At 36.2% G+C, this 24447-nt stretch overlaps 3 protein-coding genes across 3 annotated transcripts; 2 read left to right on the top strand and 1 right to left on the bottom strand.

Moving 5' to 3' along the window:
• The first annotated feature begins 2616 nt into the window (after nucleotides 1–2616).
• Nucleotides 2617–6743, top strand: LOC137741018 (sucrose synthase 5-like). The gene is made up of 14 exons (XM_068480827.1): nucleotides 2617–2850; nucleotides 2998–3152; nucleotides 3322–3514; nucleotides 3629–3747; nucleotides 3827–4043; nucleotides 4140–4235; nucleotides 4325–4498; nucleotides 4602–4718; nucleotides 4805–4971; nucleotides 5068–5292; nucleotides 5387–5953; nucleotides 6073–6211; nucleotides 6316–6398; nucleotides 6716–6743. Exons 1-14 carry the CDS (start codon nucleotides 2617–2619, stop codon nucleotides 6741–6743), a joined length of 2514 nt encoding a protein of 837 aa, XP_068336928.1.
• A 2346-nt stretch (nucleotides 6744–9089) lies between these two features.
• On the top strand, nucleotides 9090–12801 carry LOC137741017 (putative ALA-interacting subunit 4). The gene is made up of 8 exons (XM_068480825.1): nucleotides 9090–9252; nucleotides 9676–9734; nucleotides 9840–9914; nucleotides 10021–10137; nucleotides 10254–10324; nucleotides 11448–11745; nucleotides 11847–12136; nucleotides 12526–12801. Exons 1-8 carry the CDS (start codon nucleotides 9186–9188, stop codon nucleotides 12587–12589), a joined length of 1041 nt encoding a protein of 346 aa, XP_068336926.1. The 5' UTR covers nucleotides 9090–9185; the 3' UTR covers nucleotides 12590–12801.
• Nucleotides 12802–19760: 6959 nt separating this feature from the next.
• LOC137738706 (NAC domain-containing protein 54-like) lies at nucleotides 19761–24345 on the bottom strand. The gene is made up of 6 exons (XM_068478180.1): nucleotides 24189–24345; nucleotides 22153–22436; nucleotides 21680–22036; nucleotides 20958–21419; nucleotides 20662–20749; nucleotides 19761–20544 (listed from the first exon to the last, which is right to left on the bottom strand). The coding sequence occupies exons 1-6, from the start codon at nucleotides 24343–24345 to the stop codon at nucleotides 19808–19810; spliced, it is 2085 nt and encodes a 694-aa protein (XP_068334281.1). The 3' UTR covers nucleotides 19761–19807.
• Nucleotides 24346–24447: the final 102 nt, after the last annotated feature.

The following is a 24447-nucleotide window of genomic DNA, read 5'->3' as shown; positions in this document are numbered from 1 at the left end:
TTTTGTTGGTGCTGCTGAACAACAATTTCAGAAAAAAAAAAAAAAAAAAAAAAAAAAAAAAAAAAAAAAACCGTCAACCCGTAAGAATCGGCTTGTTAAAATGAATCGGGGTTAGGTCCGGTTTTATTTTTAAAAGAAAAGGACCCACCCGTCCCATTTCATTTGCAAAAGGGTTCAATCCGGTCCCTCTAATTTTGAGCCCGATATGGCCCGCACCCACCCCTTTGATAATCTATATCGAAATATGGGATGAGTATTCAAACATGAGACCTCAAGTACAAAGATAAATATTTTTAATAATCTGATCTATAAGCAACTTGCCGTAGAAATTTACCCATACTTGGCTCTAAGAATTTGAGGGCTTTAGACCAGCCTTTGTAGTGGACCCTACATGAAAAATATATTTCTACATTAAATATCATTAAAAATTAATATCAGAGGAGTGAAGATAAACACATTACTTTAATATTACACGTCTCGCATTTTAAGATGCAAATGTACAAATTGAGAAACAAACAAAAAATCGAATTCCACCCATTACACTATGTGAAATATTAATATAAGCAAATTAAGCAGAAGCAATCAGGCAAGCGATCAAATATTCAGATTCATCAAAATAAAGAATCAAACCACGTTAACCAACCTATTCATGGTGTTTTTATGGTTCCTTTTGTAAAACATCAAGATAATTAATCTGCGAATGGATGATGACATCGATAATCATGGGATTTTTTATTGTTTCGTTTTAATAATATTGAAAGCAAACTTTACACACACTCTATGGGGGTGTATTCAATTGAAATTTTAAGGGATTTTAATTCTTTTAATGAATTTAAGGGTATTCAATCAGGATTTTAAGTGATTCTCTGAAATTTAAGGTGTATTCAATTAGAATTTTAAGATAGTTTATTAAAATACTTAGAAATCCGGATGTATTCAATTAGGATTTTAAAGGAGTTTATAACATTTCAGGTGTATTCAATTAGAAATTGATTTTAAAGAATTTAAGAAAGTTGAGGAATTAGATGGACTTGGAGAGATTTTATAGTGTATTTAAAGCATCCACAAATCTCACATTTCCCCATGAGATTTTGAGGGAATTGAATCAAAATTTTATATGAAATCTCTATAAATCAATTAAACTTCATAAAAATCCATGGATTTATAAATCCATTAAAGTCTATAAAATTCTCAATTGAATACACCCCTTAAAATTCTCAATTTACATCCTCACATATGTATTTTTTTTTCTAATTATAGAAAGTTTAAATTGCAAAATAAGATTTTTAGACTACCAATAACAATTCCCTATTTTAAAAGCAAATCAAACTCAGTATGTTTCTCAGGATTGTGCTGCCTTGCAGGCTTTTCTTTGCTCCTTTTTTTATCTAAAAAAATTGTAGTATGTTTCATTTGTCTGTCATGGTGGAAGATATTTTAGCCGTTAGATTTGATTTTCACAACTATTTTGTATCTTCTATTTTCAATCTCAGTCATTCTCCCTTTATTTTGTATGTCATATTTAAAAAGTCCGCCAGTCAATCATTATTAGTATGACATATATCCATAATTTATTTTGTAAATTTGTAATGTTAAATTTGAAAAAGTCATTGGTCAGTCATTACAAACTAGTACGGCACTCGCTGCATAAGATTTGAATCTTAAACCTTCCCTCATTTTATGCCCGACATTTCACAAGTTAATTTAGGAGAGGTTATGTGTTACAAGCCTGTTTATTTCCACGTACAGTTTTGACATCCTTGACATATTGTAGTCTTCGTGATTCCAACCAAATCAAACCCCATCAAAAAGTACAACCGCGTGAAGATTAACGTGCATATTTCTTATTAATGACACATCATTTGGTTTGTAAATTTGATTTAATAATTTATCCCTAACATTATTCATATGTTAATGTAGGAGAATCCAGTTAGAATTTTGTTTGACTAAATTTTTTTAAAATTTATATGCGCCTAGGTTTACTTGTACTCCAAGTCAAAAGATTAATATATATTTGTATCAATACAATTACAACTCCACATGGTATCAAGGCGTGAATAAAAAGATGCTACCAAAGTATTATCCTTTTACAAATACTACACACAGACTAACAAATTTTATTAGTTATATATCGTGAAGATACCATCTTTCGATATTCTTTCTTATGCCAACCAATGCAACAAGACAGAAAGAGGGAAAGAAGGTTACCAGTAACTTGGGTTAGAAAGAAACACCTACTTTAAACACCAGAATATTTTCACTTACAGTGATCACATTCTTTTTTTTTGGTTCTTTCCTTTATATATATTGTAATGAATTTTGAAGTGAATAATTCTTTTCTTTTCCTTCTCCTCACTTGGTGGTGAATCTTTCTTCTTCCACTCTTCTTTTTGGACACATTTCATCACCAAAACAAGCTCACATTTCTAAAGCTCTTGACGAAACCAAAAGCAATCTGCAACATAAGCAAGTCAGCCGCATCACAGACATTGTACATAATGGAGTCCGAAAGCCACCTATAAATGAAGAAATATAAGCTGAGAAACCTCGAACTGCTTCATCTTTTAAGCATTTGAAACCTTTGTCTCTTTAAAAAGAAAAATATTTACACAAAAAATGGCTTCTGGAGCAGCTATCAAACGCTCCGAGTCCATAGCTGATAACATGCCGGACGCCCTGAGGCAGAGCCGGTACCACATGAAGAGGTGCTTCGCTAAGTACATCGAGAAAGGAAGAAGGATAATAAAGCTTCACCATTTGTTGAGTGAAATGGAGACAGTCATAGATGACAAAGCTGAAAGAACCCAAGTTTTGGAGGGTGTTCTTGGCTATATATTATGTTCAACTCAGGTTTCTAATTCAACACTTCTTTTTTATATATATGTTCTTCCTTTTTGGGCGACTGACTAAAATTTTGAACCGTTAGACCATTATATGACTAGAATCTAACGGGTTTACTTCTGACTAAATGAGATGTTTACCTAATATAATCCACAGGAAGCTGTTGTTATTCCTCCACATGTTGTCTTTTCAATAAGACCAAATCCAGGATATTGGGAATTTGTTAAGGTCAGCTCTGAGGACCTCTCGGTTGAGGGCATCACTCTCAGAGACTTCTTGAAATACAAAGAAACTTTATATGATGAGAACTGGTAAATCTTTTTTACTTTTTTTTTTTATTTTTTTTAAGTTTTTCTTTTTTGGACATAGTGATATTCTAAACTACTCAAATCTATGGGATGGGGATTTGGGTGCAAGCGATGAGCACACTGCCATGGCCAACCGCCAACTGGCCTAACCCACATATGCTTTCCATTGCAGGTCAAATGATGAAAATGCACTGGAGGTAGATTTTAGAGCAATTGATTTCTCTACTCCTCACTTAACTCTATCTTCCTCGATCGGAAATGGAATCAATTATGTTACCAAGTTCGCCACTTCAAGGCTAGCTGGAAAACTGGAGAATGCACAACCCCTTGTGGATTACTTACTTTCACTAAATCATCAAGGAGAAGTAAGGGAATCACAGTAATTTAATTCTACAAAAAATAAAATTTGATGCAGACGATTCAAATTTCATTCTAAAGATAAGGTCTCAAACATAGTTTATGTGATTTTGAATTTACAGCAACTTATTCTAAATGAGACCCTCAACACAGCTTCAAAGCTTCAGGCGACACTGATTGTAACAGAAGTGTACCTCTCAGCGCTTCCTAAGGACACACCATTCCAAAATTTTGAACTAAGGTGACTCTTCCTCTCATTTTCTATCCGTCGGCAGATCCTGTAATGTAACTTTCAATCTGAAACCGAACGTCATTTACAGGTTTAAGGAGTGGGGCTTTGAGAAGGGTTGGGGAGACACTGCAGAAAGAACAAAGGAGACAATGAGAATACTTTCGGAAGTACTACAGGCTCCAGACCCGTTGATCATGGACAGATTTTTCAGTAGGCTTCCCACAATATTCAATGTTGTAATATTCTCTCCTCATGGCTACTTTGGTCAAGCAGATGTTCTTGGCTTGCCAGACACTGGTGGGCAGGTAAAAGTTTAAATACTGTATCTGTTAAGCTAAGTCTCCACGCAATTGGCATTAGCTGGTGAGCCGAATGTTTGTGAACTCTACTGTTGAAAACAGGTAGTTTACATTCTTGATCAAGTGAAAGCTTTGGAGGAAGAATTGCTTGTGAGAATTAAGCAACAAGGACTTACTGTGAAGCCTCAAATTCTTGTGGTGAGTTTCATCGACAACTATGGACGATTTGCTTGTTAAGGTAGTTTGGTTATTTAGAATTATCTAACTACAATTGTTCACTACAATAGGTGACACGACTCATACCAGAAGCAAGGGGAACTAAGTGCAACCAGGAGTTGGAACCAATCAACGGCACAAAATACTCTAAGATTCTTAGGGTGCCATTTAGGACAGAGAAGGGAATCCTACGCCGTTGGGTTTCTCGTTTTGACATCTATCCCTATCTTGAATTGTTTACACAGGCATGTTTTTGTTGCTTTTTAAATCCATGCTTGAGAGTGTTCACTAATTGATTTTTGTGCTTTATGTTCTTAATAATTTGTTGCATCTCTTTCAAACTACTAGGATGCTACTGCCAAAATCCTCGACCTGATGGAAGGAAAGCCAGATCTTATTATTGGAAACTACACAGATGGGAATTTGGTGGCGTCTCTCATGGCTAATAAACTTGGGATAACTCAGGTCACTGTTCATTTATCTCATAAATACAACCATAACACATTTTTCTCCCACTTCATATTTACTAACCCATAGCGCACTAAAACCAGGCAACTATTGCTCATGCATTGGAGAAGACCAAGTACGAAGATTCAGACATCAACTGGAAGGAGTTAGATCCTAAGTATCACTTCTCATGCCAATTTCTTGCTGACACAATATCCATGAATGCTACAGATTTTGTCATTGCAAGCACATACCAGGAAATTGCAGGAAGGTTACCAAAATTAATCAGCATACATATATACGAAACCCTTACCAAATGATTGCATTACAGTTTACACCATAATGTACTTGGATGTTGTCTTTGCAGCAAAGACAGACCGGGACAATATGAAAGCCACACGGCGTTTACGCTTCCGGGGCTCTGCAGAGTTGTTTCAGGCATCAGTGTATTTGATCCCAAATTCAACATTGCCGCTCCTGGGGCTGATCAGTCTGTCTATTTCCCCTACGCAGAGAAGCAGAAACGGCTCACTTCATTCCATCCTGCCATTGAAGAACTACTGTTTAGTAAAGAGGATAACAATGAACATATGTAAGTTCTGGACTAGCAAATCATTCTTTTGGAATTCAAATGCTGATTACTATTCACTAGTAGTCTAACATCAACCCAAACTGTTTTTGAACAGCGGATTTCTAGAGGACAGAAGGAAACCTATCATCTTCTCAATGGCAAGGCTGGACATAGTTAAAAACATTACTGGGTTGGTTGAGTGGTATGGGAAGAACAAGAGGCTGAGAAATTTGGTTAACCTTGTTGTAGTTGGGGGCTTCTTTGACCCTTCCAAATCAAAAGACAGAGAAGAAATTGCAGAAATAAAAAAGATGCATACACTGATAGAGAAGTACCAACTTAGGGATCAGATCAGATGGATAGCAGCGCAGACTGATAGGAACCGAAATGGAGAGCTCTACCGTTGTATTGCTGACACAAGGGGAGCTTTTGTGCAACCTGCTTTGTATGAAGCTTTCGGCCTGACTGTCATAGAGGCAATGAACTGTGGATTGCCCACCTTTGCAACCAACCAAGGAGGCCCGGCTGAAATCATTGTTGATGGGATCTCTGGTTTCCATATTGATCCCAACAATGGTGACGAAGCAAGCAACAAAATCGCTGATTTCTTCGAGAAGTCTAAGACTGATGCTGCATACTGGGACAGATTTTCAAAAGCAGGCTTGCAGCGCATATACGAATGGTAAGTACACGACCTCTAAATCCCTGCTTGTTTTCTTAAAGTTCATTCTCATTCTAACAAAGTTACAAAACCAACATCTTCTCACGTGGAATATAAAACAAGTTATTGGAATTTTGTAGCTACACTTGGAAGATATATGCAAACAAGGTGTTGAACATGGGGAGCACTTATACTTTCTGGAGGCAGTTGAACAAAGAGCAGAAACAGGCGAAGCAAAGATACATTCATATGTTCTTCAATCTCCAATATAGAAACTTGGTATGTTATAAATTATTCTTATATAATTGAATGCATCCCTTACTTTATTGTCATTTTAATTAAGTTCGAGATTTAGACGCTGATTTTCATCGGCTTTGTTGCAGGTGAAGAATGTGCCTATCCCAAGTGATGAACCTGAACAACCAGTAGTGCCAAAGCCAACTGCCAAACCAAAGACCACATTAAGGCATGTTCAGCTAAGTTAGCAATTTTCTGAGTTGATAACAATAAGTTTGTCCTCATGGATAAGAATTGAAAATTTAAATAAGAGGTGTCAAATCCATGATTATACTTTCCTAGTGTTATGCAGAATTTATGATCAATCTCAACATATTTTATTCGAACAAACTGAGCGATGAAGTTTATAAACACATGTCAAATGCATACATATCGTTGTAAAACTCACATAATATATCATTCTGCATTTGTTAATATAACCTCTCTTATTTCTCTAATCACATTGTATCATTCATTCAAAACTAATAACAAATCATTGATGTGCAGCACAAGACGCTCACAGCCTCGAGTATAAAGGTAAAGAATAAGATCCCCCACAAACGGCTTGTTTTCAATCCTTCCACTAAAGCCAACAAAACAACTGAAAATTTCTTCCCTGTATAATTTCAGGTTGTTTGGAGCCTAAGTTGAGGTCATATAAAGGGAGCTTGATTGAGGATTGCCATTTGAGCTTCCAACTGCAATGCTACCTCTTCTGTTTCCTAAACATCAATTCCCTATTAATCATTTGCAAAGAAGAACTGTTGTTGTGTAAACATTGAAGCATGAGAGTTTGTTTCTGTGCAATAAAATTATACCAAATTTACAGCTTGTACTGTTTTCAATTCAATATTTTCAATCTAAAGGTTTGGTGTTTGGTTCAATGGCACTTAGAATTTTATGCACGATAAACTCTGTAACATTTTCTTTTTTGACAAGATGATATTCTCTACTATATACTTTAATTTAGGGGAAGGGGGATTTGAACTTGGGTGTATAGAATGAACACCTTGCTCTACCTAACTAGCATAACCGACGTATGCGATGAACTCAACAATATTACTTGGTAATTAAACTTTCTAACTAAATTATTATACCCTTTTCAGTTCTTCAATTCATCTTCCATAACAAATTAATCCAATTCAACCGACTACGAATTTTAAATCCACAGCAACCCTAAATAAATAAACCAACTAGAAGAAGAAACTCACCAATAGAAAATAGTGGAACAGTGACTTGCCTAATCGGCATTTTCCACCCTCTTTATTTACTTTTTATCCAAGAGAAGAAGGAAAATGTCTTTCCCTCCTGCAACTCATCTTCTTTCCTGTGAAAGGATCTCCCATTGGTTTAAAATTGTGTTCTCTGTCAAGAGACTCAAACTGTATTAACAAAGTTGGGAATTAGAACAATTTTGATTTTAAATATTAAAATTTGTAATTAAAGATATATTTTTACAATGTTACTTGGAACACCGTTGAATTATTCAATCAAATGGATAGAAACTCTACTTGACTGTGGTCACGAGTAGGGTGAAATTCCCCATAACCTTTTCGGGCCCGAAATGAGTAAATAACTGTGGCTTATCACTAGTTGTTCCCCTTTTGTGAAGCAAGAAATCATATGGCTACAAACAATCACATAAGTACAAAGAGATTAAAAAAAAGTGTGTGACAATAATGATTTTTTCGCCATTAGGTAACCAATGAGTGTATGGTTACATAACATTTGATTTGATATCAAGAGTAGACACTAAACAATGAGTAAACATATAAATCCTCTGTTACTTAGTTTTGTGAAGAACAATATTATTCTAATATTTATTTTCGAGTATTTATTATATTTTAAAAATTTTATTTGATTTTGTTTAAATTTCATAATTTGTGGGACATCAAATGCATAAATGCATGAGTTAAATATCTTAAATAATGTTAAAGACCTCGATCAAAATATTTAAACAAATAAAGTTTCAATCTAACAATTAAGTTGATTAGGGACCAAAATCAAAATGACCCTTAAAAAGAATAGGATAAAAAGAAGAAAGAAAAAGACATAAACGTCTCCATGCAGTTCGATGAAAAGGTAGATAGAGTGCTTAAGAATAAGGTTCTAAAAGGCACTAGGCGCTAGTCCAACAGCGGCATGGGATCTAGCGCCTAGGCGGACTAGGCTCACCTGTCTAGACGGATTTAAGTAAACTTATTGTATTTCATGTAAATAAGTGTTTGTTTATACTTAAAATATATATAGTTTCATCATAAACTAGAAAATAGAATGACATATATATTATGAAGTATTGGAACGTAATTAAATTTATGATGTGTGTTTATTTAAGTCTTCAATAAGTCTCTTACAATTTATTGGAAACAATAAAATGCAACAGGAAAGTTATCTATTTTTTACTTGAGTGAGTTGCAACCTAAGCAGGTGTTTAGGTGGGTTTGGGCAGGTTAGATGGGTGCCTAGGCAGGTCTAGGTGCCCTTTCTTAATTTTCAAACGCCTAGGTATTAATCGAGACAGTGACCAGTCGCCTAGCGCCTAGGTAGAGATTTTTAGAACCGTGCTTAAAGAAACATATATGACTGGTGGGGCGACTAGTTCGAGATTTAGGAGCTACAAGACCGGTGTTGCGTTCATGCAAAATCAAACAAAGACCAACCAAAACGCAACACAACACCCACATCATATCCTTCGTTCCATTGTTTTTCCCTAACAACCTTCCACACCAAATCACCAATCAACTTCCCAAAAAAAGCAACAAAAACTAACAAATGCAAAAAAATTTAAAAACAAGGGTGAGTTGGAATATCAGATTAACGAACAAAGGGCAAAAGTTTTGTTCTTCCATGCTTCCGAATTTGCAGTAGAACAAAGAAAGTTACCAAATTTTCAAAAGGGTTGATTCCAATTTGCTTAATCGATCAAAGATTTTGTGTGTTTACTAGTGGTATTGTAGAGAGAGAGGGGATAGTGGAGATGGATGCAAAAGATGGAGCCTCGGATTTAACTTCCTCAACCAAAAAGAAGTCCAGAAGACCCAAATGTTCGTTCATACCTTTCTAACTTCCCTTTTGTTTCATTTTTCCTCTGTGTTGCATAAATGCATGTGTCTTATAATATGAATATTTTCAAACGTAAGCCTGAAGTTCCGTGAATTCGTCACGCACTCTTTCTGTGTACAAATCCTCCATAATCTTGTGGAGTCAAGCATGTCTTCTCTTCAAATTTCATTGCTCTTTTTGTGTTAACATTTATTTGGACGCTTGATTGTGTAATTTATTTGATTTGTGGAGGAACCCCAACCCGACCAACATATTTTCTATATATTTATAAAACAGATAAAAATAGATGCAGTTGGATTGTCATTGTGCATTATGAATTGTTCAATCCACTCCTTTTCGGATGGAGTTTAAGCGTTATTCTAACGAAAGTAATATGCTTGGTGCATTGTTATGATGCATTACAGATTCCCAGTTCACACAGCAAGAGCTTCCAGCTTGCAAACCAATTTTAACACCAGCATGGGTATAGGTTACCCTACATCTTGTAGAATTTTTCTTTTCAGTTGCAGGTTTTGCTTCAGTTTTGTGTGTTTTGGTTTCTAAAATATGTTTCCTTTCTGGATTTCAGGTCATATTAATATTTGTCGCAATCGGCATTGTCTTTTTACCCATTGGATTTGCTTCCTTATTTGCATCAGAGCACGTAATATATCTTCATATCCTTTATGTATTGCTTATCGTGAAGTTTGGTCAGTGGCGGCTGATTATTGTGGAGCCTGAAACCAAACTTTGCCTTGTTTAACATGCAGGTGGTGGAAATCGTCGACCACTATGATAGAGATTGCGTTCCTCCTAATTATGTGGATAATAAGCTTGCATATATTCAGAGTAGTAAAACTAACAAGACATGTATTAGGAGAGTGACTGTAAGTGCAATCCTCTGCCAATGTTAAGTTTAGGCTAATTTTGCAACGTCTTTCTCTGCTTTTCTAGGCTGATGATACATGCTACTAAAAATGTGCATTTACCGGTGGTTTTTCAGATTCCGAAGCAAATGAAATCTCCCGTTTACATTTACTACCAGCTTGATCACTTCTATCAGAATCATCGCCGGTATGTAAAATGTTTCTTGTCAAGTATCAAGTCAAGTATCATTTTTCATGGAATATGTGGCATGGACATGGAAATGACTGTTTGATATAAAATTTTCGTGGAAGAGGCCTAGTTTCTGTTTGCTAACATGGTCAAAGAGAAACTGCGAGCTTTAAATTGTGCTCAGCGTAAGCTGGGGAACCTTAGATTTTTTATGATTTTCAGAAATCTGAGTGCCTAGATATTCCGTAAGTATTTGAAATAAAGTATCTACATATTAATTTGGAAGTGTCTCCGCCAGCGACAAGTTATCCAAGAGAACAAAACACCAATGAAAGCTTAAGGGTAAAGCCAACAATACTTTCCAACTAATAAAATCCAAATTCCAAACAAGTACTTCAATGGTTTCAATTTTGATGGAACCTTTAAGTGCTTCAAATCGTTTCACCATCTGAATAAGTCTTACAGAGTAAGGTTCCTGGAGGTAAAAGATTGTGGAGGGTGAGAGCATCTGGAAAATACTATTGTGGATGAGAAAAGAGAAGAACGAGATCAGGATTGTTCTAGTACATTAAGATCACTCATGGAGTTGCATATGTAATATCCCGACTTTGGCTAGAAGTATTTAAGGTAGGAAAATTCATGAAACCCGTGTTTCTTTTTGCCAGTACTGTGCACCAAACATCTGAAAATAAACATAAGGTCCCCATACGGACACACTCAATTTCTGTAGGTACTCAAATTTCCTGCAATACGTGGATACATACCCATAAATGCGAGTAATGAACTGTAATTGTTATCTGAAACTAAAAGGAATCCAAAACATAGCATGGGGGATAGTGTAGGTTATTCTAGAGGGGTATGTTCAACAAGTTAAAACCCTCACTTGCCACCTGATTCGAAATAATGCTCTGTCTAATCAGACTATATGGACAGATGATGCCACCTCATTGACAATTGAAAAGTGGAAACATATGTAAATATACATATTGTGCACTAGATTGGCACCTCATCTTGATTTCCTTCTCCATTAACCCTTTACTGCCTACATCTGTGTAGCATTTTCCCCCATCCCTCTTGTAATTCTGCATTTCTGAATACTATGACTCTGTTTCTTTTGTGGCATGTGAAATATTGTATCCAGATATGTTAAAAGTAGAAGTGACGGTCAGTTGCGGAGCAAGTCCAATGAAAAGAAAACAGATACGTGTGCTCCTGAACGTTATACAGCAAATGGTGCAATTGTTCCGTGTGGTCTTGTTGCATGGAGTTTGTTTAACGACACATACAAGTTTTCAGTGAATAACAAACAACTAGGGGTCAGCAAAAAAGACATCACATGGAAAAGTGACCCTAAGAAAAAATTTGGCTCGGACGTCTATCCCAAGAATTTTCAGAGCGGGGGTTTGATTGGAGGAGCAAAACTGAATTCTAGCATACCTGTAAATCTTCGCACCTACTTTCTGTCTTATGTTCCCCTTGTTTTCTATCCTTGTTATATTTCTTTGAATTAATATTATTTTCTTGTTGTGCAATCAACCAGCTGAGTGAACAAGAAGATCTTATGGTTTGGATGCGAACTTCAGCATTGCCAACTTTCAGAAAACTATATGGGAAAATAGAAGCGGACCTTGAAGCCGATGACATAGTAACTGTGACAATAGAGAATAATTATAACACCTACATCTTTGGTGGCAATAAGAAGCTGGTACTTTCAACCGCAAGTTGGATTGGCGGAAAGAATTGTCTACTAGGCATAGCATACCTTACTGTTGGTGGACTGTGTTTGTTCTTGGCTATAAGCTTCTTACTTCTCTATCTCTTCAAGCCAAGGTATGTGAATGGGTTAGTAGGTCTTACAGTTTGCAATGATCAACTAAAACTTTGTTGTCTTCGACAAGGTCCGATAATACAATAACAATAAAAAAAAAATTTTAAAAGTTCGTCTAGAATTTGTATGTGCCGAAGTTTATGGAAAATTATGTTTTTAAATTTGGGGATCAGATGAAAAATGTTGTAGGAATCATTCGTCTTGCTTCGCTTCTGTTTAGGCTGAAAACTACAATAAGTTTACACTGGTCTTTTTGCTAAAATGGATGAATACCTCTAAGCAACCAGTATTTAAAAATGGGAAATAGAAAGTATATATGCTGCAAATGGTTCAGTTGTATCTTTGTTCAAGCGAGATGTCATTGAAAAAAATATTCGCCCGTTTTGTGCAGGCCTCTTGGGGATACATCGTACTTGTCTTGGAACAGAAGTGCACCAGGAGGACACATATACTAGAAGTCTGTCTATGCATCTTAGTATCCGCTTCAAGCATTTTTTGGAGAATCCATTTTGCCATTAGGCTGGCCAGATCGAGATTTATATATGCTTTTCTTTGATTTTTTTTTTAATTTGTTTTTCTATTTATAGATCTTCAAAACAACCAATTGGTTTAAATATTGTATTGCAGTTGTGTATAATATGAATTTTCAAGCAATGGCATTGCACAGATTTTGCGTTTTGAACTAATTGCTAAACTTTGTTTCGGATTACAGACTTGCAGGTTTTCTATTTTTGGGACTTTAAAGCTTGACTACCCATACTAAAAAAGTTAGGAATTAACTTGGCTGCTGAAATGAACATTTCAGCAGCCATTCCTACTTACAACCAATCCCGTGTGGAGTCCACACGGAATTGGGTGTAAGTGGGAGTAGCTTCTGAAATTTCAGCAGCCAAGTCTTGTTCAAAAAGTTAACAATAAGCTCAGACTTTAAAACTTTTAGGTCAATTTCGTGAAAGTTTGATTACGTAACTTTTTTTTTTCTAGGTAAATTTCATTAAAATTTGATTATGTAACTTGCACCATCCAATTTTTAAGATGAAAGTTGTCGATTTACAACAATAATGAAAAGTGAAAACAAAAACGATCTTTTTTCCGTTATTAGCTTTTTTATATTATGATTATCACGAACGATTGGATCAGCCAAAAAAGAAGTTGGTTAATCATCAATCTTGAAAGAAATTACAAAAGATGTGGTAAAGGTTACGATTAGAACAAAAAATGATACCTTACTTTTTTGTTTGGAATGGCCTCCAACATTTGCTATGGGCAGGCAATGGTGGAATTTTCGGAGGCGTCTTATGCGTATGAAAAAGTTGGCTTGTGCATATCATGTGAAAGTAACATCCTCAAAAGTCAGCCTAAAAAAAGCTGGCTCGGCCATAGCACATGATTAAATTTAACGAAATTGTGGATAAAATTGAACTTAAGTTGCTTTTTCTATATTATTTTAAATATGGGTGGTTAACTTTGCTTAATTATAGTTTGGGTTGCAAATGCATAAAAGTGAAAAATTAAGGTGCCATTTGTGCAAATTTCCCTTTAGAAAATGGAGATTTTGAGATAATAATCAATGGAGAGTCTTAAGAAACTTAATAATCCATTTTAATTGTCCATGACAATATTTAAAAAGTAATAACAATAGTGTCACTTGGGCCGTTGGCCCATGTTACAATAAGAAATTTAACAATGATATTTCAAAAAAATTTAACCCTTGTATACCTTTGAACTTCAAAAACAATTTACTTACCAAAGCAATGGATTGATGGAGCAGAAGAATGTTAAAAAACTTGTAGAAGGAAAACTTCCACGGCCACTAATTGAAATAGAGAAATGCAACAACCACTTTATTGTTATGCACAAGCTGGTATCGTAGGCTCCATGCAGATGATATATCCCTATTAGTATCACACATTTCAGAAGTTATGTTCACAACTCCTTCATCCTGCATGTTTAGATGCCAATTATGCACAATAATAATCCATTAAAATATAAAGCAAAACAGTAAAGTTACTAGATTAATCTTAATCTTGGTTTAACAGACGGAATTCAACTCCATCGCGTAACGTCTTATTTTTTTATGTACGCTAAGTAAGTGCAACGAGGCTGTGTACTTAAAGGAGTGAAATTAAATCTTGTAGTACTTACACAGTAACCTTACATTGCTAAACACTCAATTTCTGTTGGTATACTTGTGTCCTTTATTGTCCTTCTCAATGTCGCTTTCATTGCTTGAGTCATCGCTGCTTTCTTTAACCAAGGAGTTCCGCTGAGTTGGTGGTTGGCACCTGAGGTCAATAGGTAATGCATCTAATTCAATTTTAGGGACACATTCCATCTCGAATGGTGGTTCAACGATGTGGTTGCTCCGTACTCCGAGAAGGTTTTGTGACACGCCCTAACCCCGACATCCCCAAATATTAGGGTAAGCACGTGCTGGCCGACACCTGAGGGTGACAAAGCCATTTTAGACATGCATACAAATAAAATATATGCAATTAGGACGATTATACTAAAGCATGAACGTGCTCAAAGCATACAACTAACTAAGAATAATATGAAAGAACTACTAGGAAAAGATACAAACAAGGGAATGATACCTACACTGAGAAGACTTGAGGATACCTATGCTAAAATGCCTTGACGCCAGGATCATGTGCCTAGATCCTAACTCCTGAGGGGGCGCAAAAACCAAAAAAGTGAGTGGACCAAAGTTTATAATAATACTAATAATAGGAAAACATTTTTTTATGAACATAATAACCCCCTGTTTTGAAAACATATATAATACTACATATAGGTTTTATGAAAAATGCTAGCATGCCATGAAAAACATTTGTGAAACATCGTAAATCGTATCCATGTTGTACTCAATTAGGGGTATCATAGTCGCCCAATGGCAGTACTTGTCCATCACCCGAAGGTGAAGCTGTATAAAATAGCATACATCCACACTGACACTAGCCGTGGCTAGTGAAGCTGTCCGACACTGCTTTTGGCAGTGAAGCTGGGGGTATATAATTTATCATATATCACTCTTCCTCATCATATGTGTCCTATGGCCATAGACATCTATACCCATGGTGTGCGGATGTGCCATATGATAACCCTCTAGATAAGTACCAAAAACATGTCTCAAAAACTCATATTTAAGTCTCGGAGTTCAAATGTTCAAAGCATCATCTCATAAAATCATATAACTTTCTAGCTCAAACCATCTTCATAATCATAATAAATCCAATAATTCATATCCATAGAAATGCATATATGCAAACCCATAATTCATCACCTTTAGTGGAATGTAGTTCGATAAATAATAAGCGTTGGTAAAAGTAATTTAAATAATTCTTAATTTTCTCTTAAACTATAAATATAGAAATCTATAAAGGCATAATATATATCATATTCAAATCATGAAATATGCCATGCATGCTAGGCTAGTATTTTATAAAAATATATAGGTTTAGAACGGGTCCACTCACAAGTTTTCCATTGCCCAGAAGCCACTCAAACTATTGAGAATGTGATCACTTCCACCGATGCACCTAAACACAATTAAAAGCCGTTTAATAAAGGGGTGTGCTATCCACACACCCCTTTTTACTTCTCACACACCCCTGTTAATTTATGTCCATTGATTTTCTTCAATTCATCCGATCCAATGGCCAAAAACCAAAAAGATGTGGGAGAAGTAAAAAAAGGTGTGTGGATATCACACCCCTTAATAAAACTCTACGAAAACGTTGGAATTTGGGAAAATGGATGGCGGATTCGGATTCGGCACATCGAGAAACCTAAAGAGGGACCTCGGGTTTTCCCCCACACGCCGCTGCACGTGGCAGCCGGCCACCCCCGACTCTTTGGAAAATCGAACAACTCCAAAAATTCCCAAATTTTACAGAAATAAAGATATCAATGAGTAGAGCAAGTTTTATACATGTGGCCAAGTCTAATTTGGCCGGGAAAGGCCCCAAATTGGCTCGCACCCATCGAACACCTTAGAATTGGTGAGCTTCAATTGTCCTTCCTCGGTGTTCCGACGCCCCTACAACTAGTTGGGTCTTGTTCCTGGGTCCTAGGGGAGTTGATTAAGGGTGGTGGTAGGTGGTGCAACTCGCCAAAACGGTGAGATCGCCGCCGAGTACCTCCGATGCTTCGGTGAAGTTCCTCGTGAATTTGGACCTAAAACCCTTCAATCTTGGGCGGGAATGGTAGAGGGGGAGGTTGTGAATTGGTTTCCAGGTGGTGGATCGAAGCAATTCGTCAAAAAAACGGACGAAAATCGCCAAAATTAGCTACCCAAAATCGGGTTGCCATCGAGTCAGAACCAGGTCATTTGGGATTCGATGATCCTCACTTCTCTCCCTTCCCTCCTTTCTTCTCCTCCTCATTGGTTCACTCTCTTAACTCCATTTTTCTGATTGGGCATCACTCTCCTCATTTCTCTCATTTTTCTCCTCTCTCATCCGTCCATCTCCCTCCTTTCTCTTCTTTCCTTTCCATCCCAGACACCCACGTGGCACCAGATTAATGCTCCACAAAATTTGGAGCCTTTTAGAAATGAAGGTTAAATTTACTAAAATACCCCCGACTTTAAACATTAATAACTCATTCGTTATAGCTCCAAATTATGTTCTATTTGCACTCACGCTCTTGTAATGACGAGTACAATCTAAATATGTCAAGAAAATGGATCTTACGTGACACGACATGGTGGTCCACAAAAGTCAACGTATTTGCCTCGAAGGGCATTTTCATAATTTCACATTTTACAATTATACAAATCATAATAATTGGAGACGGATCATTACATTTCGGATGATTGCAGAAGAAACTTGGTGAACATTTTGGTCATTGTCGGTATCCTCATTGTCATCCTACATAGATAAGTTCCAAATATTTCTATGAAATATGAATTGTACTTCTTTCCAACCACCCCTGATGTTAGTACAGAAAAATCTTCACAACCAAGGTACCATTCGCTCAGCTTCCTTCAATAATTTATCGTACTTCTCATGGTCTGTGGACAACTCTTCGTCCATATTGAGTAAAGCATTAGGGAAAGCATCATTCAATAGGTCCACAACTTGGTCGTCATTAACATGGAAAGATGTAGAATGTTCATGCCAAACTTTCCAACTCCCGAAAGATGTTGACGCTGTAATTGGTGATTCTCCATGATAAGTCCAATTGGAGTAAGTGTGTACCATCCCATTTGAATACAAGTGAAATTGGACTTCGTCCACTGTCATCTAAACACAATTATTATATTTCACGCAAGGACACCTAATATGATTCTAAGCACCGACATGGTTGCTTGCAAATTGAATAAAATTGACGATTCCATCCAAATATTAACTTCTATTTTGCAAACTGATCAAATCCTTGTCCATTGAGCCTATATTTAGATAATTTAGTCATCGTAATGATTTCAAATACACTTCATTGCCGCCTTTTGCCTTTGGCAATGATCATGTCCCGTTTGAAAGTCCACTTTCTGTGTTGTAGTTTGCAAATCTCTCGACTATTTTCAGTCGTAAAAAAATTAGTAGCATCTCCCCAGGGTTCTCAAGTGCACGACGTATATATTATAGACAAATATCTAGTATGCACTTGAACATTAGGGCGATACGAATTTTCCACAAACAAAACTTAGGCTCATCACAAACCCAAAACACATAGTGCACTCTTGAACTGTCTGAGTTGGACAATTCAAGATTCAGTTAGATCGTGGAGTCACATACGGCATCTACACACACGTCCAACAAAATCTCAAACAGGCCTAAGGTGCTTTTCGAATTTATTATACGAATTTAATCAACATAATTAACTTCGTGTAAACGATTATGAAATTTTACCAAATTTCACGCACAAATAAATAAAACGAACTCAAAATTGCACATCATACACAATTGCAGCATATATGAATATCAGAATTAAATAAATTCAAACTTATTATTATAATTAAGAGAAGTATATACTTCTATTTTAATTTACTTCCAATCCAATCACAAAGCCACACAAATCAAAATTAATTAATCACACATTCGAATAACAAATTAATCAACAAATAAAAATCAACTAACCTTCAATTAATTGGGAGAGGGAGAGATGGAGGAGAGTGTGTGTTTGTGTTTAAGAGAGAGAGGGGCAGGGAGAAGCAGCGGTCGGGAGGGAAGAGTCGTCAGACAATTTATATACCGCCGTCGAGTAACAACGTTTACGTGTCTTTTTAAACACGTCAGTGTGGTACTTAAAACGACGCAATGAAAGCTTTAGTCGACGGAAGAATGCGTCGGGCAACTCCGCTTAGCCGACGGAACATGGTTTCATCCCACAAGCCTGAACAAATTTGGTGCCAAGTTTCTTCTTGGCGCCAAAAACTTGCCCAACGGAATTTTTCTTGCCTTACTACAATCTTCCGTCTCCTAAAGATTTCCAAATGTTATCAATGTTAGCCTTACTAACTAAAGTAAAACCTAACTAGCTAGCCAGCTTAGTAGTAGTATAATATATTTTAATGAATCCTAAATCTCTCCTCTTTCTTCTGTTTCAATTTTCAACCCATCTGGTGACTCCTTGTCGTTCACTTCTCTAAGCCATCTGGTAACGTGGAGTGTTTTTGTATAAAAGTATTTAGTTATGGGGTGTTCTAACTTGTTTCTCATATCTTTTTCACACATTTTGCCCTACGAATTTTATCCGTCAAAATGGGGTTGTCGCCTAAAGATTCTAAGAAAAAACAAAATGTTGGCCATGTTTGCCCGACCAAGTGTTTTATTATGTCGGGCTAATGAACTTTGCCCGACGGAGTTAGTTTCCATCGTGCAAAGTTTAGTCGGGCAAACTGTTAATTCTAGTAGTGTTATTGTAATAGTGGAATTCATGACAAGGACCGTTAAGAGAAAGGATGAGTGTTTTATAATTTATAACTCCCACAATTGACTTCAATTATAAAATAAAGGAAATGGATTAACTACAAGGGTAATGCTAGGTAGACCAAAATTTGCAAATAAAATGATGTGTCACCAATATGAAATAAGCACGTTAATCAACACTTAAGTAATAATTTAATCATTAACAACCATATCATTTGATTTACAAAATTTAGTTTATAAATTTAGTCCCTAGTATTACCCTAACTAGAAACATAATGGGTTGTAAAGTTCTCACAACTAGCACATTTGAGGGGATCAAATAACTTGCCAAAGTAATTGAAATGAAAACAAATGGCTACACATATTTGTATCCCAGTCTCCACTATGGGGATATTATAGGTAATTTTAGTGGTTTTAGCGTCAATCTAAAAAAAACATATATAATAACAAATAAGGAAACTAGCAATTTCCCACATTATGCTTGTAAGGAGAAAAACTTGTGTAGAGCTTAGCTTGCCACTAAACTTTGTTGAGTAATACTACAATCAAATAAAAATTTGCCATGTATTATAATTACATGGTCAGAAAGTATGCTCCCTTCTGGCATGATTAAGAAAGTATAATGAAAACAAGGAAATCTCTTTTAGAATAAATCAATATCAACTCTTACATGATTTTATGTCAATTTAAAATACAAATTGTGAAGATATATCTGAACTTACAACTATGGGTTAGGCTGAACTATCCCCTCTCCCAAACAGACAATCTATTGTTAGAACCGAAATAAAATGGTAGAGTTCAAGAGGGAATTATATTGTGGTTAGCCCACATGGTACCAAGAGCCAAAGAAACTGTGAGGAAAATCCCCATCTTCTTCAGAAACACACTACAAGTATTCCCACCTCTTATATTAACCAAGCAAACCTTTTCTTTTTTATTGCTCCACTTAATTAATCCAAGTCCTTCCTTCTTGCTAATGTTAGAATTTCCTTTTTCTTCCACAATCGTTGCAGTTGTAGTTGTGGTGAAGGCATCCATCAATTTCTCACCTTCCATATGTTGCCCAAGATAGATGATTATGTGCATCAATATAAGTGTAACTGCACAAACAAGAGTGCTTGCAATTTTCCTCCATGGTTTTGTTGATTTGGCAATTCCGTCAAACTTTTCCATCACAAGTTCCTTGAACCTCTCAAAGAAAGAACCTCTACCCTCGGACTTTGTTTGTGTAACAACTCTCTCTACCAAAAGGTTCTGGCCGAACACTGGGTTTAGATGGACCTTAACTGTTTGTGAAGGCACTAACTGGTGAAAGAATGTTTCAGCCACCTGCCGAGTTGAAACAAACATGCCGTGATTTACTTGAACTTCTTCGATGACTTCGAAGCTTGGAGAAGTTGAATAATCATCCATGTTTCCATCATGGAGGAAGTTCTCGTTCGGGTCTTCATTGATGAAACTAAGCGAGAAATCATCATCGTTTGCCTCATTATCATTGAGTTCCTTGATTATGCCACTACGATGCCCAGGTCCTCCTGTAATCGTATCTTTAATTTGTTAGCCGAAAATAAAGAAGAAATGCAATAACCTAAGCGCAAATTAACCTCGGAGAAGAAAGATAAGAAATACAACTCTTGTATATATATATACACCTTGAGCCTCATAATGTTGCTCTTCTTCTTCCCCACGAAAAGATGAAATGTTTTCTATTGGAATTATCTTGTGTTCCTCCGTGAAGCTCTATCCAATATCAGAAAAGGAGAATGTATATTAATATCAAGAAATAACAAATAAAAGTAACGCATTTCAATGGAAATCTAGCATTAGGGTTAGCAAGAGATCATTGACTTTTAGTCAAACTGCACTTTCAAGAAGCTGGTTTTATATTTTTATGCAAGCCAAGTATGATGGATGGTAAGTTGATAAGTTAAATTGTAAATTAATGTACCTTCTCCAGATCTTTGTCGGACATTCCTATCCATCTTAGGTTCTCAGCTGTATTCTCCATCCTAAAATCATCCTTCAGGTCTCCAATCTCGATTGACCGTGTATACGAATTTCCCCATGTTTTTTTATCCACATATCTCATAGAATTCAAGTGATCAGTAATCTGATTATAATGAGCATCTCGGTCAACCATAAAGCTAAAGTCATTGGCTGGGGGAGCATAGTTTCCACCCCATGTCTGATCCACAAGATTACTGGATTGATTGACCATTTCTTGAGAAACATGTGCAACTGAAAGAATTTCCTGCAAAGCATCAGTTTCAGTACTTGTGGTGTCAAGTGCAGGATTTGAGTATTGCATCGTTTTGAAGTCGGTGAGTCCAACTTGAGGGAAATCCTCCACTTCTAATGGAGGAAGTGAGAGTCGATGTTGCAGCCTTGCACACTCCAATGCTATGTCAACCTGCAAATAGGATGCATGGTATGTTGTTAAATATACATACAATTCTTATTTGAATTTTTTTACGGTTTAAATTAGTAATTTTTTTTTAAACTATTACAATAATTTAGGAAATGAGAGTTACGAGCCCAGGACGCATGGATAAAAATCTAACACCCTATTCACTAAGATATTGGACCACTTCTTTTATAATAACATGTCGAAATTTGTAGTACGTAATTTCTCTATAGAACTTTATATATTGATATAAAAATTAGTAATACCTTAGATGGAGGGTGTGAAACGTTTTCATGATTGGGAAATGGAGAAAATGAGGACGAGCAATTAAATGCCTCTTTCGATAAGAACTGTGTCCATTTTCCATCTCTTTTTCTACCCATGTCATCAAGTGAATTTTTATGAACAAAGTTTGGTGATGAAGAGCATGCATTATGCATTTGCATCGGATAACTTGAGCTCTCGAAATCTTCACATCTTCCTCCATCAGAATATAGTTCATTAACGCTGGATGAGTGGTCACTGGTCAGCTGGTAATTGGTAGTACTTGTGCTACCGTAATGCTCTCCTATCTTTGGCCCCGTTGCAGTCTTCTTAAAAATACGACATAGCGCATACGCGTCCTGTACATGCATATATATGTTTAAAAATAAATATAATTAATTTGCACGAGGGTTTTATTACCATGAAATTTAATTCAAATTAATTGTGAATTTTGAGAAAGAATTAGAAAAAGAACCTGAACCTGCAAGCCTTGTGCAGTTTCACACTCCCTCTCGTCGAGGCGATATTCATGCATAACCCAATCGGTTCGAATGCCATGGGGTGCTCTTCCCCTGTAATAAACTAGGGTTTTCTTCATGCCTACCGCACGCGTCTGTGAGTTTACCTTGCGGTCCTTTCCCGTTGCCTTCCAGTATCCAGCTTTAGTAGCACGATTGGTCCTCGATCCGTTAGGGTACTTTCGATCTCGTGGACTGAAGAAATACCACTCCAGATCTTTGCTGGGCAATAATGACTTTCCTGTATATTTGTTAATATTTCAGTTTGGTTGCTTTTCTTTCGGTCGGAATAGTAGATGATTTATTAAAAACACCATAACATTGTACAATGACAGCATTGCCAATGCATTTTGTATGAGCAAGTTCAAGCAGAGAAAGAAATTATCGGGAGACCGCATGCATCATCTGCTAATCAGATAATTTAATTATTGATGTGATACAAAAATGTCATGAAAACGTAGTACAAAATTATGATCTCCTCAGCGTTACTCCCTTAAAAATAACAAAAAAAAAAATTAATCATACCAATGACATAAGAAAATATTAATAAAAACACACTCATTTGGAAGAGAAATTCTCACCAAGACATAGTCCCATTGACAACATCTATATATCTAAAAGATGTTTTATCACGTGTTTATAAAATGAACCATTTATCTAATGAATTGCTGACAAAAGAATATGTCACCGTTAGAAGAGCAACCGGAATAAACATACAAGCAGGCTAGCAGCATAAAATTCTTGAATTTAAGCCCATGTTGCATGGCTTAGTTATTAACTATTACCAATAATTAAGAACATTCCTTGTGGAAAAGGCTGTGAAGGAAGAAGTGCATGGAAACTTGGAAAGCATTGCTTGGAACCCATACCAGTCGCACACAAAAAGCAACCCATACCAGTCGCACACAAAAAGCAATCCTTTTCTTTTTCCATGCTAGCTTTTTGACTTGGTTCTTTCTCTGTAAACTATAAAACTTGGTGTTCACAACAGGAACCCTAAAGATCGAGGGACCATGTGTCGGTGGTTTGAAGTTTCTTTACACTCTATTATTATTATTTAATAAGCACTAATGGATATTTAAAGGTTAAAAGTTCAGCATATTTGACTCATAAGTAAGGAAGTATTTCATCATTAGTTACCAAAATAACATGTACTTAATTCATTGTTAAGTAATTGCGATATGCATGTAGTTCAATATCCTGGTTGATAGATTTTTTTTTTTAAAGGACCAGCTGATGGCTTCACCACGGCAGTCCACCCTTCCGGAGGTCGGAAGACTCACAGAGGCATTTCAGCCTCTCCTAATTCATCAGCGTCATAAATCGAACCCAACACGTGTCGTGTGAAATACGGGCCTGGAATTCGTCCCCAACCACTAGGCCACCCCATGATGGTTCTCGTGGATAGGGTGTTGGGTTTCTACCCATACGTCCTGGGTTCAAAACACACCCCCCCCCCCCCCTCTTTTTCCCCTTCATAACCCCCACCCTCATAACTTTGAACTCTCCCTCCTTCCCTTAATAATAGTTATTTTAAATAAATAAAAAATATTCGATATGAATATAGTTGAATACAAATAAAGGATAAGCATGCCTAAAGGAGGCAAAAGATCAAATTCCTTTATACATAACACATCGCCCTTAATCCATTTTGAAGTCCCCGTCTTCATTTTAATTAATATTTTGGCACTGGACTTCTATATGTAAACAAATTTATAAATAAGGAATTGTAGGGGAAGTAAACAGTTTTAAAGACTCAGGCCAAGTTGAAATTATTCTGCTTTTAATCAATTATTCAATTATGGAGTCATATCTTCATGTTAGTAATTGTTATTTCAACTCAATTAATCATTTCCAAAAATTTGAGCCTAAAACATTAGCTGAGGTACTTGAACAATTAACAAGCTAAGTAGTTAATAAAACAATGAGAAAAAAGGGAAAGAAATACACTACTAGAAAAACCATTTATAAAGACAGTTCAGAGAGGGAGTACCTGGTAAGTCCCATGGCTCACACTTGTAGAGATCAACCTCAGCTATGACCTCTAATTCGATCTTACGGCCATTAATCTTTCTTTTGAGGTAGTAAGCAACTAATTCCTCATCTGTGGGATGGAACCTAAAACCAGGAGGCAATGAAACAGGAGCCATGTATACAGATGGACCTTCTTCTTGTTCTTCCACTTGATGATAATAAAAGGGCACAAATGTTAATAGCTAGCTAACTTGGATGACAAGTCTCCTCAATAAAAA

The sequence above is a fragment of the Pyrus communis genome, chromosome 7 (genome assembly GCF_963583255.1).
Source record: "Pyrus communis chromosome 7, drPyrComm1.1, whole genome shotgun sequence".
NCBI classification, from domain to species: domain Eukaryota; kingdom Viridiplantae; phylum Streptophyta; class Magnoliopsida; order Rosales; family Rosaceae; genus Pyrus; species Pyrus communis.
Note: the sequence above shows the minus strand (reverse complement) of the source record. Positions and strands in the feature narration are given on the sequence as shown.

What these genes read in the sequence shown, in the direction of transcription:
- LOC137741018 (XM_068480827.1), top strand. Translation starts at nt 2,617, where the DNA reads ATGGCTTCTGGAGCAGCTATCAAACGCTCCGAGTCCATAGCTGATAAC. An exon ending in TTCCAAAATTTTGAACTAAG is followed by an intron (nt 3,748 to 3,826) that starts GTGACTCTTCCT and finishes CGTCATTTACAG; the next exon opens with GTTTAAGGAGTGGGGCTTTG. An exon ending in TTGCAGCGCATATACGAATG is followed by an intron (nt 5,954 to 6,072) that starts GTAAGTACACGA and finishes GGAATTTTGTAG; the next exon opens with CTACACTTGGAAGATATATG.
- LOC137741017 (XM_068480825.1), top strand. Translation starts at nt 9,186, where the DNA reads ATGGATGCAAAAGATGGAGCCTCGGATTTAACTTCCTCAACCAAAAAG. An exon ending in GAAGTCCAGAAGACCCAAAT is followed by an intron (nt 9,253 to 9,675) that starts GTTCGTTCATAC and finishes GATGCATTACAG; the next exon opens with ATTCCCAGTTCACACAGCAA. An exon ending in CATGTATTAGGAGAGTGACT is followed by an intron (nt 10,138 to 10,253) that starts GTAAGTGCAATC and finishes GTGGTTTTTCAG; the next exon opens with ATTCCGAAGCAAATGAAATC.
- LOC137738706 (XM_068478180.1), bottom strand. Translation starts at nt 24,345, where the DNA reads ATGGCTCCTGTTTCATTGCCTCCTGGTTTTAGGTTCCATCCCACAGAT. An exon ending in TTTCACACCCTCCATCTAAG is followed by an intron (nt 21,420 to 21,679) that starts GTATTACTAATT and finishes TCCTATTTGCAG; the next exon opens with GTTGACATAGCATTGGAGTG. An exon ending in CCGACAAAGATCTGGAGAAG is followed by an intron (nt 20,750 to 20,957) that starts GTACATTAATTT and finishes GATATTGGATAG; the next exon opens with AGCTTCACGGAGGAACACAA.